Source organism: Oryctolagus cuniculus, chromosome 1, assembly GCF_051225735.1.
Source record: "Oryctolagus cuniculus isolate XC-2025 breed Fujian yellow rabbit chromosome 1, ASM5122573v1, whole genome shotgun sequence".
In the NCBI taxonomy this organism is placed as follows: domain Eukaryota; kingdom Metazoa; phylum Chordata; class Mammalia; order Lagomorpha; family Leporidae; genus Oryctolagus; species Oryctolagus cuniculus.
The window spans coordinates 180354863-180367967 of record NC_142867.1 but is presented as its reverse complement, the minus strand read 5'-3'; the positions used below and the strand labels follow the sequence as shown (position 1 = coordinate 180367967).

Below are 13105 nucleotides of genomic sequence, written 5' to 3'. Positions count from 1 at the left end.
GGTTTAAGATCATGAGCCCACATTTTAAAACATAATCCTTTATGTTAAAAGTCAGATTTAACTTGCTCAGCTCAATATCTTGAAGATTAGACTACCTTCTGTAATGTCTGCTCCAACATTTCTTTCTCATTCTTCTCTGTAGTACTCTTCTTGACCCCATCATCTTCACCATATCTGAAGAGTTGTTCTGGTAGAGAATAAATAATATATTATGGTACCTAATATATTGTTGAAACACTGTCCTGTCATTTTAAGCAAAAGAATTCTTTGGTCTTTCAATTATGAATAATCTACTCTATTTTCTTGTCAAGTATTTGGCCAGTAACTAAACAGTGACCTTTTTCATGATTTTCAGTCACATAATTATGTATCTTTGTACTGTCACTTTTTTTTTTATACAGCGTTAAGATTTTCAAAAGTACAATAGATCTGTAGGTTAACAATGGTATACTTTTATTCCTATTTTCATTCTTTGTAGACTATTCCCCCTTTGCCTTAAAAGCTGAATTCATTGCCTTTTTATCTACACAGTCACTACTAGTTTTGTTCTCTGGATCATGTTCCCTGCCAGGAGGATCAGAGCGATTGCTGAACAAAGCAAACAGTAACAGAATTAGGGTAGACTGAAACTGTATCACCCCCTACCACCACCTTCTTTTTCAAGTGAAAGATCATGCACTAGGCAGGGTACACCATGGAAAAAATCTCATTTCTTGAATTTTTGTGACTTCATAACAAATAGAAACCCAAGTATAGGGGTGAAGTAGTTTCTACAAATCATTTCTATGCTGGCTACACAGTTTTGATGAACCAAACCTTTTCAATGAAGCAAAAATCTGTAAGCAACTTAACAACTTCTAAGGAGAAAAAAATACCACAAACCTGTATAAATCTTATTAAAATCAAAATACAAAAAGACCTAGAAATAACTTTACTCTTATCTGATTAGGTATTGGGACAAATTTAACTAATACCTTTTCCTCAGATTATTTTTGGATATTGAATTTCTTAAAAAATAAGAAAGGGGGGCAAAGAATACATAAAGCTAAAAGGATGCAATTCTGTTAGCTTGAGATGATTTTTCTTTAAAGTATTCCTGTCTGCTGTAGGTCAGGATAAAACTTTGATTTATCAACAAAGGAAAAAGAAAACAATATTATTCTCTGTAGAGTAGAAATCCTCTTGGTATAAACAGTGACTAACAAGTTTGTTAGAATGAATTAGGCATTTCTTTTGTCTTTGAAACATGACATACCCAATTAAAACTTCTGTACTCATGAAATAAATAGAACACTATCCTTAGGATAATAAAAGCTAGAATAGGTAGAATTTGCCACCTTGGGAATAAGTACCTTTACCTTGATAATAATCTATCAGTTCCCATGTTTCTTTTTCTAGTCCCCTAACGCCATGGTGCTGAATTCATTTACAACACTCTTTCAATAATATAGAAATAATATGCAAATACAATTCTTTCATTCTAGTCATTTAAATATCTGCTATGATTCTGAGTGCAATATTTCCTCTTAAAAATAATAGTACTATATTCAAACAGCATAGAGTGCTAACAAATAACTAATAAAATAAATGCTAAAGATTTATTTTAGAAAGAATTTGCTGGTTTTTTTTTTTTTTTTTTTTTTATTCCTGGGTAAGTGCAAGGCTCACTAGTCAATAGGCTAACTGTGTTAACCTTTGATTATAACTGAAAAGCATATTTCTCACCTTCACAATTTTTTTTTGACAGGCAGAGTGGACAGTGAGAGAGAGAGAGACAGAGAGAAAGGTCTTCCTTTTCTGTTGATTCACCCTCCAATGGCCACTGCGGCTGATGTGCTGCAGCCAGTGCACCGCACTGATCCGAAGCCAGGAGCCAGGTGCTTCTCCTGGTCTCCCATGCGGGTGCAGGGCCCAAGGACCTGGGCCATCCTCCACTGCCCATCCAGGCCACAGCAGAGAGCTGGCCTGGAAGAGGGGCAACCGGGACAGAATCTAGTGCCCCGACCAGGACTAGAACCTGGTGTGCTGGCGCCCGTAAGCGGAGGATTAGCCTACTGAGTTGCGGTGCCGGCCACCTTCACAATTTTTTATAAAGAATACTCAATCCCATCAAGGTGGCATGTACCAATGCCATCTCACTAGTCCAAGTGATCAACTCCAGTTCACAATTGATCACACTGATAGGTCTAAGAGTCAAAGGGATTACATAAACAAGACTAGTGTCTGCAAATACTAACTGATAGAATCAAAAAGGGAGAGAACGATCCAACATGGGAAGCGAGATACTCAGCAGACTCATAGAATGGCAGATGTCCTAAATAGCACTCTGGCCTCAGAATCAGCCCTTAAGGCATTTGGCTATGGCTGAAGAGCCCATGAGAGTATTTTAGGCATGAAAAGCCAAGACACTGTGGCAAAAAAAAAAAAAAAAAAAAAAACAAACAAAAAAAAAACAAACCAACCTAAATGAAAGATCTCTGCGAGTGAGATCCCAGTGGAAAAAACGGGGCCATCAAAGAAGGAGGTACCTTTCTCTGAAGGGAGGAGAGAACTTCTACTTTGACTATGACCCTGTCGGAATAAGATCGAAGTCAGCGAAGACAAAAGGCTTCCATAGCCTTGGCAACTCATGACTAGAGCCTAGGGAGATTGCTGACGCCATAAACAAGAGTGTCAATTTGTTAAGTCAACAACAGGAGTCACTGTGTACTTACTCCTCATGTGGGATCTGTCCTTAATGTGTTGTCCAATGTGAAGTAATGCTTTTACTAGTACTCAAACAGCATTTTTACACTTTGTGTTTCTGTGTGGGTGCAAACTGATGAAATCTTTACTTAATATATACTGAATCGATCGTCTGTATATAAAGATAATTGGAAATGAATCTTGATGTAATGGAATGGGAGAGGGAGGGGGAGATGGGAGGGGTGCGAGTGGGAGGGAAATTATTGGGGGGGGAAGCCAATGTAACCCATAAACTGTACTTCAGAAATTTATATTTACTAAATAAAAAAATAAGAAAAAAAGAATACTCAAACAGTTGCTGGTACTTGGTGTAGCAGGTAAAGCTGCCACCTACTGTGCTGGCATCGCATGTGAATGCAGGTTTGGGTCCCAACTGTTCCACTTCTGATCCTGCTCTCTGCTATGTCCTGGGAAATCAACAGAAGATGGCCCAAGTCCTTGGGCCCCTGCCCCACATGGTGAGAACTGGAGGAAGCTTCTGGCTCCTGGCTTCGGATCAGCCCAGTTCTGCCACTGCAACCATTTGGGGAGTGAACCAATGGATGTAACACCTCTCTCTCTCTCTTTCTCTCTCTCTCTCTCTGCCTCTCTGTAACGCTGTCTTTCAGATAAATAAATCTTAAAAAAAAAAAAGAAGAATACTCCAACAGCTAAGAGTAGGCCATGGAGAAAACAAAGAACCAATTTTCTGCCCTTTGATTCTCTCCCCTTTCAAGGATTTTAAGATTTGGAAGATGCACCAAGAGGACTGAATTAATTTTCTATTACAAAGGCCACCAATCCTACTGGAGTAGGATTCTGCCCTTAAAATTTCATTTACTTTACCTCCTAAATGATAAATTGTCTACAAATACAATTTCACTGGGATTTGTGGGGACATAATTCAATTGACAATGATGATATTGATCCATATTGTTATGATTTACTTAATTCATTTTTAATGTTGAATACTGTTCATGAATATACCACAATAGGCATATATGTTCTCCTGATAATTGACTTGGATTGCTTTCTATTTGAGTTGTTTTGAAAAAAACATACTTTTTATAAAAAAAATAATGTACTTCTTGGGGCCGGCAGTATAGCGTAATGGGTAAGCCATATGGGTGCCCTTTGGAGGCCCAGCTGTTCCTCTTCCTACCTAGCTCACTGCAAATGCACTTGAGAAAGCAGTGGAGGATGGCTCAAGTACTTGGGGCCCTGTCACCCATGTGTGAGACACAGGTGAAGCTCCTGGCTACTGGTTTCAGCCTGGTCTGGACCTGGCTACTGCAGCCATTTGGGTAGTGAACCAGTGCATGAAAGAGCTCTCTCTCTTGCTTGCTCTCCTCTCTCTGTTACTCTGACTTTCAAACTAAAGAAATACATCTTTAAAAAAAGGAAATGAATTCACTTCCTTCAAAAGCCCCTTTGTGTTCTCCCTCAAGAGAAACAATGGAAGGTTACAGAGTCTTGATTCTAAGACCTTCTAATTTCCTTTCATTCAAACTGCTCAATACATCACAGCATCATACTGCTGGTTTTTATTTTTGAGTACCCAAATTATATTGGATAATTAATCTTCTGTAACTTTTTACTTTTTATTCTCCTGTGAAAAGCAATAAAATCAAAGTCCCATTTAAGATAGTTAAGATGGAAGAACAAGAAATCAATCCTGCTTCTGATGGACAGGAAGGAATCTCAGTCATGCAACAGAACTATTATACTGGGCAAATCTTTCTTGAGAGTCAGTTCATCCCCTTTGAATTAACTAAAGTGTGTGCCTTGAAAGAATCTATTCAATTGGTTAACACTGACTGTGGGCCATTTTTGCTACAACTACAACTATTCTGAAAAAAAGGTTGTAGAACCATAGAAGTATATTTTCCTAGGAAGAGTGTGGATAAGTAAGAGCATAAATAGCCTGTTTTCCCCCTTTTCATTGTAAAGTACACCTAATGAATTGGATTCTTTGCCTTAAAATGCCTTTGGGCAGGGGTCTTTGATTCCATTAATTCACATAGATGGGGTGCAGAGATTTTAGTATGCTATCTTTAATTCCTCTTGGTAGCTTATAACACTCTTATTATTTTCATGATAGGATTTAAATCTGTAAGTTTTAACTGCTTTAACTTTTTTTCTTTCTACTTTCAAGTGTTTTATTGCACTATAATTCTTATTTTTATATTTTAGTTTTTTAGCTCTGTAAAGTTTAATATTCTATTTTTTAAAAGATTTATTTTATTTATTTGAAAGACAGAGTTGCATAAAGTGGTAGAGCCAGAGAAAGAAAAAGAGAGAAAGAGAGAAAGAGAGAGAGAGAGAGAGATCTTCTGTCTGTTCACTCCCCAAGATGGCCCCAAAGGCCAGAGCTGAGGTGATCTGAAGCCAGGAGTCAAGTTTTTCTGGGTCTCCCATGTGGGTTGAGGGGCCCAAGGACTTGGGCCATCTTCTGCTGCTTTCCCAGGCCATAGCAGAGAGCTGGATTGGAAGTGGGGCATCAGGGACTCAAACTGGCGTCCATATGGGATGTTGGTGCTGCAGGCTGGGGCTTAAACCCACTGTGCCACAGCGCTGGCCCCAAGTTTAACATTTTAATTTGTGTTTTTAGTTTCATGTCTATTTTGTAAGTTAATTAATTTATTTTGGTTTCAAATTGCTTTAGTACTTTCCTATAATCCTAAAATTAACACTTTTGCTCTTTTAAAAATAATTTCTTAATCTTAAAATCTGTGGTAATCATCTATTTCACTGCTTTCTTTTTATTTTTTTTTTTTTTTTTTTTTTTTATTTTTGACAGGCAGAGTGGACAGTGAGAGAGAGAGACAGAGAGAGAAAGGTCTTCCTTTGCCGTTGGTTCACCCTCCAATGGCCGCCGCTGCAGCCAGCGCACCGCGCTGATCCGATGGCAGGAGCCAGGAGCCAGGTGCTTTTCCTGGTCTCCCATGGGGTGCAGGGCCCAAGCACTTGGGCCATCCTCCACTGCACTCCCTGGCCATAGCAGAGAGCTGGCCTGGAAGAGGGGCAACCGGGACAGAATCCGGCGCCCCAACCGGGACTAGAACCCGGTGTGCCGGCGCCGCAAGGTGGAGGATTAGCCTATTGAGCCACGGCGCCGGCCACTGCTTTCTTTTTTAAAGAATCAGTGATTAGAAGTAAGGATGTCTTTAAGCCTAATAGCAGCAACACCAAATTGTGTAAAAATGAATATACTTATCAGTGTATATATATATACATATATATATTCATTTACACGTACAGTGAATATAGTATACAATGAGGGCACAGAAAAGACATCTTAGAAAAGCTTAGAAAAGTATAGAGATTATACTCTAACCCAGTTGGTAAAAATGAGTAAGTCATTTCTAGATGAAACTGACAGGGAATGAAAGAGAGTAAAGAACACAATTATGCAGGATTCTTAAATGATATAGCATATTGAGAGTTTCATTTTCAGTTCTAGGGTAGAAAAATAAGGCTAACTGTATGAAAGATAAAGCTAATGAGGTAGGCAAAGGGTAGAGGGTAGATATTAGTAAGATCAAAAAATCTGGACTTCACTGTGCTAGCAGTAGGAAGTCATTAAATAAGCAAGTCATATGAGATGAAGAAGTCTGCTATTGATATACCAAGAGTAGGGCTGGAAAGAATGTTCTTACCCTAGATAATTAGCAACTGACAATAGTATAAAAAATAAAACTACAGCCTGACCTTCTCCTTCTTTATAAAATATACTGCATAGATTTAGAATAATCCCTTTTTTAAGGCTTATTTTATTTACTTGAAAGGCAGAGTTACAAAGAGAGGGATTTGGGGAGAGACTGGTTCACTTCCCAAATGGTCATAAATTGCTAGGGCCTGGCCAGGCCAAAGCTAGGAGCCAGAAGCTTCTTCCAGGTCTACTGCATATCTGCAGGGGCCAAGCACTTGGGCCATCCTTCATTGCTTTCCCAGACGCACTAGCCGAAGTAGGGCAGCTAGAACATGAACCAGCTTCCATATAGGATACCAGCATTTTAAGTGGTGGCTTTATCAATTACACCTCAACACTGGCCACCAGATCAATTGTTGTTTATCCTCTTTAATGTTTTAGGTACTTAGTATATCTTCTATAGATTAATGAATATATAATAAATTATGATAAGAACTACTTAATATTAATTATTAAATAATCATATTCTAACATTTTCCTTACTAGTAAGTAAACTTGAAATACTTGCCAGAAATTCTAAACACAAATTATATACTATTATAAATGTCCCAATGTTTTCTTTTAAGCAATATTACTAGTGAAAATCTGATAGTTACAAACTATTTATTCTACCTTAGAAGCTTTATTGCTGGACTGGGCCAGGCCATCTAGAAAGTCATATACAAGGGTATAGCAGAGTTTGTTAAAGTAGAATTAAAAGCTAAGTTTATTTTAGAGTAAAATATTTTTGTAACCCATTGACATGAACACTGACAACATGTACTAATATCCCCACTATGCTTTCTCTTACTGACTTATACCACACTGTGGTAGATCATTATTCAGCTAATGCTTACTCCCTTCTACACTTTCATGGAAGGGCCATAGCTTCCCATTCCACTGATGTTGAGCTTGGCCACTTGATTTGCTTTAACCAGAGGAATGTGGATATAAATGAGAGTGGGTCTGTTATAAACTCAGAACTCAAGGCATTGTGTGTTTCTGCTTGTCCTTGAGAAGTTTCAAACATCCAACTTGAAAACTACATGCCTAGACAGTCAATGCTGGTTCATTCTTGTCCTGAAATTAGCAAATGTGAAGATCTGAATCCAACAATGCAGTCTCAAAGTACTCTAGCCAAGCACAGACCTATAAGCCTAAGGCTCTGCAATGACAATGATCCACAGACCCCAAAACTATTACATGTTATTGTGATTTTGCAGTTGTTAATTCTGCAGCAAGAGCTGCTGGATAAAGAAACTGGTAAGTATAAATGGGGCTTTGCTGCAATTGAAATCTAAATTATGTGGCCCTAAGTTTGCAACATAATGGTAGGTAGTCAAAATATGTCACAAGAGGTTAAGTAAAATAGTCACCCATGTTACGTGTTGGCAAACTGGCACCTAGAATAACATGCTACAACAAGTACAGATCATAAATTTGTCAAATTGATTAAGGAAGTCTCAATGCAGAATGCTGATAGCGTGAAATGATCATTCCTGGTTGTACTTGACTAGGTACTTTAATCTAAGGGGCTGACACTGTGGTATAGTGGGTAAAGCCTCTACCCACAGTGCCGGCATCCCATATGGTTGTCTGTTCAAATCCAGGCTGCTCTACTTCCGATCCAGCTCTCTGCTATGGCTTGGGAAAGCAGTAGAAAATGGCCCAAGTGCTTGGGCCCCTGCACCTGCATGGGATCCAGAAGAAGCTCCTGGCTCCAGGCTTTGGATCATCCCATTTCCAGCTGCTGAGGCCATTTGGAAAGTGAACCAGCAGATGGAAGATCTCTCTTTCTTCTTTCTTTCTTTCTCTCTCTCTCTCTCTTTGCCTCTACGTAACTATGCCTTTCAAATAAAGAAATAAACCCTAAAAAAAAAGAATCTAATCTGGAAAGAAACTGGCTTTAGTGTAGAAAATGTATAAGTTTCAATACTTCTAAAAATTTTTATTAATGTAAAAATATTTTATGCATTCCATAGGTACAGTTCCAAGAAGACAAACACATTTCCCTCACTCCCTTGTTCTCTCCTCCCTGCTCCCCTCTCTTCATTAGTTTTTGAAAGGACATAATCTTAGTCAACTCTATATTCACAGGCTTAATTTGCCACTCATCATAAAATTCAATAAGTAAAGGGGCCAGCGCTGTGGCTAAGTGGGTTAACGCCCTGGCCTGAAGCCCCGGCATCTATATGGGCTTTCCCTCTTCTGATCCAGCTCTCTGCTATGGCCTGGGAAAGAAGATGGCCCAAGTGCTTGGGCCCCTGCACCCATGTGGGAGACCCGGAGGAGGCTCCTGGCTCCTGGCTTCGGATCCGCACTGCTCCAGCCATTGCAGGCATCTGGGGAGTGAACCAGCTGATAGAAGACCTACATCTCTCTGTAACTCTGTCTTTCAAATAAAATAAATCTTTAAAAAAAATTCAACAGGTAAAAAGTAGGAAGAAAACAGTTCCACAAGAATATAAACAGCACATGTTTTAGCTCAAAAATGACAATCACGGGGGCTTGTGCTGTGATGCATAGGATTAAAGCCTGCAGCGCCAGCATTCCATATGAATACCAGTTCGAGTCCTATGTTAGGAAACTGGTGCAGTTTTCGCCAGGTGGCCACAGGGCCCAACCTCTGTGGTCAAGCTCCACCCCCATCCTAATGGGATTCGCTGCTCCTGCTTCCCTGCCCGCCCTCGGGCAAAGTTTTAAAAGGGCCTGTTCCTGAACACGTGCTCTCTTGGTTCTTCTCTCTTGGCTTCTCTCTGCTCTCTTGGTTCTCTCTCTAGCATCCTCTTCTCGTCTCTTGGCTCTCTCTCTCTCAGCTCCTCTCTGCTCCTCTCATCTCTCTTCTCTCCTGGCTAGCTCCTCTCCTCTCTGTTTCTCTCTTATTATACTCTCTTTCTCTCCCTTTCCCTTCACTACCTCTTCACTCCAGTCTGTTGGGTGTTCCTCAATAAACTCTTTCCCTTACTCCAGTGTTCAGTGTGTTTTGTGACAGCTAACATTAATATATAACATCCTGGCTGCTCCACTTCTGATCCAGCTCCCTGCTAATGTGCCTGGGAAAGTGCTGTGGTACAGTGGGTTAAAGCTCAAGCCTGCAGCTCCAGCATCCCATATGAATACCAGTTTGAGTCCTGGCTTCATCACTTCTGATCCAGCTCCCTGCTAATGTGCCTGGGAAAGCAGTAGAGAATGACCCAATTCCTTGGGTCCCTGAACCCACATGGGAGAACCAGAAGAAGCTCCTGGCTCCTGTTCGAATAGCTCAGCTCCAGACAATGCAGCCACTTGGGGAGTCAACCAGCAGATGGAAGATCTCTCTCTCTCTGTCTCTACCTCTCTCTGTAGCTTTGCCTTTCAAATAAATAATGTAAATCTTTTAAAAAATGACAATCATATCCTAAAGTGACCATTTCATTCTTATTCATTTTTTAAGGTTGGAAAATGAAAAATTTTGTCACCATATAAAAGAAGCAATCATTGAAACCATGGCAGCATTCATTGCCAAATCCAAGAGGCTAACATTAAGACATTAAGCCTCAGGGTTTGGCTGTCATACTTTTTTACTAATAATCTCTAAAAGGAATAATGCAATACCTACTAGATCTTTTCAAGAGAACAAAGGACTTCTAGAAAGATTATGGATAAGAACTTAAAAAAAAACCTGACATGTTCTCCCAACCTTCCATAGAAATTAATACTGATAACGTGAATAGTTGATGGCTACATTTAATGAGACTTTCTTTAGCCAAAGAAATGTGGGTAGAGGTTACAAACTTAGGCATGTTATGCATGTTTTATACTTGTCCTTTTGTGTTTAAGGATCAGATACGTGGAACAGGAATGAACTCAATTTGCTTCCTGAAACTGAGCTAAATCAGATGACCTGCAGCAAGATTTGTTTCGGCCAACTCACAGTCAGTATTCACAAACTCAACTCATTCCATATTCAATTAAATGAATGCTTGCTATTGTTTATGAATGAATTTTCCTATTTGCTTCTTTCTTACATTGTCTGATTGATATATAAGCCCTCATCTTTAATGAAAAACTCCAGAAGAAGTGGTTTTATGAACATATTTCTGCACTGAGTGTAAAGCGTGAGGAGTGTAGTGCCTGGCAGAAGCCTATGGGTGATTTTTAAAGCCCAGGGATAGGTAATCAAAAAGGCTTTATCTGGCAGGCCTCCCCAACCAGATGGGTGCACAGCCAATGGACTGTAGTGTCAGAAGTTGTAGCACAGCCAATGGACTGCAGTGTTAGAAGTTGTAGTCAAGGATTTAGGTTTCCCTAGTCAATGGCTCAAGTCCCCTGGTCAACCATGAAATAACATGCATCCATAACCCTAGCCAGAGAGCCTATATTTGGAGGACTCTTCAATGGGGTCCTTTGCCTGAGGCATCTTCAGGCTCCTCTGCAGGGTCTTCCTTGATGGTGGAGCTTACTATAGATATTTTTTCCTTATTCTCATCCATTCTGGCCTTCCTCAGCACCACAAAAATATAGGAACCTTTTGTTGGGGTTCCCTTGACAGTGAGACAACCCTGAAGTCTGCTGCAGGGGAAAAATAACTGGGCAAGTTGGCACATTCTTCATGGCAGCCTCTTGCTTATACTTTCTCAATAAGTAATTAAAGGCAATCGGAGTTTTCATTGTGGCTTGTTGACTTAAATCAGCTATTCACACACACTGCAGGCTCAGCTCTCTTCAGCTCAGCTAAGCTCTCAAGAAAGATATTGTGGGATTCTATTAAAGACTCATTACACTATGAACTGTGATTTTCCATAAGGACATATTTAATGTGGTAGGTGTAAAGTGTTCACATGGGAGGTCTACAGGAGGTAGAAATGATTAGAGAGGAAAGGTAATGTTGACTTGAAGGACATGTTTAACTTTCAGACCCTTATAAAAGTAGTCAGGGGAAACAGGTAGCAGGAAGTAAGAAATACAACATCTGGTACATGGAGAAAGTTTACTATGCATGTAGATTTGGGATTTAAACTAAGGAAAACAGGTTCAATAAAAATAAAAGTAAGCCAGAGGGACCAGATTTACTCTTCCATATGGAGCAACTAAAACCTAGGCAAAATATATGAAAAAATGGTGTTCAGGTATTGGGCATGACATCCCGAGAGAAGGAAAACAAAGAAAGTGGGTCCTATGATTTCCTCAGTTCACTGCTTCCAAGCCACAGCACAGAAATGGGGAATCTCAGTGGAGTCCAATCTTCCTATACTCAGAGAGACCTGGTGGCCAGAGAGGAAAGTAAGCTAGATGTAGTAGGACAAAATGCTACCAAGGAGAGATCTAACTGCTCCAAGAAATGGAGAGCTCTCAAGACCTACAGTGGGTCCCCCTCAAGCCTTTACCTAAGTACTAATCAGCACAAGCATGTGAGGAAACTATCCACATTCAAGGAAAAGAAATGCCCAACAGGAAGGAAGGAATGAAGGAAGGAAAGAAGGACAGACAGACAGACATAATATGTACAGTAAAACAAGGAGATGGTATAATGCTCATCATTAAAGGGTATAAAGGAAAATAAAAAAACTGTCCATGTAGAATTCTACCCTTGGCAACAAAACCTTTCAAAAATGGAGATTAAAAAAAAAGAGATTTTTTACAAGTATACAAAAGCTGAAAAATTCATTACTATTAAATGTGCATTGTAAGAAATGATAAAGGAAGTCCTTCAGGCATAAAGAAAATAACACTGAATGGAAACGTGAATCTACAGGAAGGAATCAAGAGAAGCATAAGTAGTCTTAGCAAAGAAAAAGGAGAAGTTCTGTGACACTGGGGTTGATGCTGTACTTGTTGGGGAGTCTGCCTGCCTTGACCATGCAGGAGGTTGGGAGGGCATGGCACACCATACCTCTGAGAAGGGACCCCACAACCTGACTGCTGGAAGGCGCTGGGAGCCCCCAGGCACTTTTCCCCACCACCGCTCCCTGTTAAAGGCCCTGTAATTGCCAATCAGATAAACAGCACCCAGGTGTGGCCAAGCCCATAAGGACTGCCTGGAAAGCTATCCCAGCTACATGACCTTCAAGCTGATTAGAGAAGCATAGCAGTGCCAGTATCGGTTCTATCCCATAGAATTAGTGTTGCCCTGAATTAGTTACTCCCCTTCTGCCTGCCCTTTTTTCCTAAAAAAGATTCGTTTTATTTATTTGAAAGACAGAGGTACAGAGAGAGGTGGAGACAAAGGGAGGTCTTCCATCTGCTAGTTCACTGCCTAAATTGCCGCAATGGCTGGAGCTGTGCCGATCTGAAGCCAGGAGCCAGGTTCTTCTTCTTGGTCTCCCACGTGGGCACAGGGGCCTAAGGACTTGGCCATCTTCTGCTGCTTTCCCAGGCACTTTAGCAAGGAGCTGGACTGTAAGTGGAGTAGCTGGAACTCGAACCAGTGACCATATGGGATGCCAGTGCTGCAGTCCAGGGTTTCAACCCACTGCCTGCCCTTAAAAAGTGTGTGTGTGTGTTTGTTTGTTAATAAAGGGAACATGTTCACTGAAACTTGTTTCTGGTGCTTATGGAAGAATGCCTTCGCCCCATCATCCTGGCAGTATGCGGGCCTCCTGGGTTGAGCCCACATGACAGATTCAAACAAACCATTTGATATAGCCAGACTATAATGTGAGATTCCGAGTTATCCCCTCTATAACAGAAAACGTTCTCTATTAGACAAAC

At 40.3% G+C, this 13105-nt stretch overlaps 1 protein-coding gene across 11 annotated transcripts in view; it reads right to left on the bottom strand.

The window, feature by feature from the left end:
- Positions 1-13105, bottom strand: part of CNTLN (centlein) — a 388354-nt gene that overhangs the window by 145887 nt on the left and 229362 nt on the right. For all 11 annotated transcript variants that reach the window (XM_008254476.5, XM_070052688.2, XM_070052657.2 and 8 more), the window contains one exon: positions 96-187. In XM_008254476.5, the coding sequence (XP_008252698.5) occupies positions 96-187 (92 nt within the window). The remainder of the gene's footprint in view (positions 1-95; positions 188-13105) is intronic.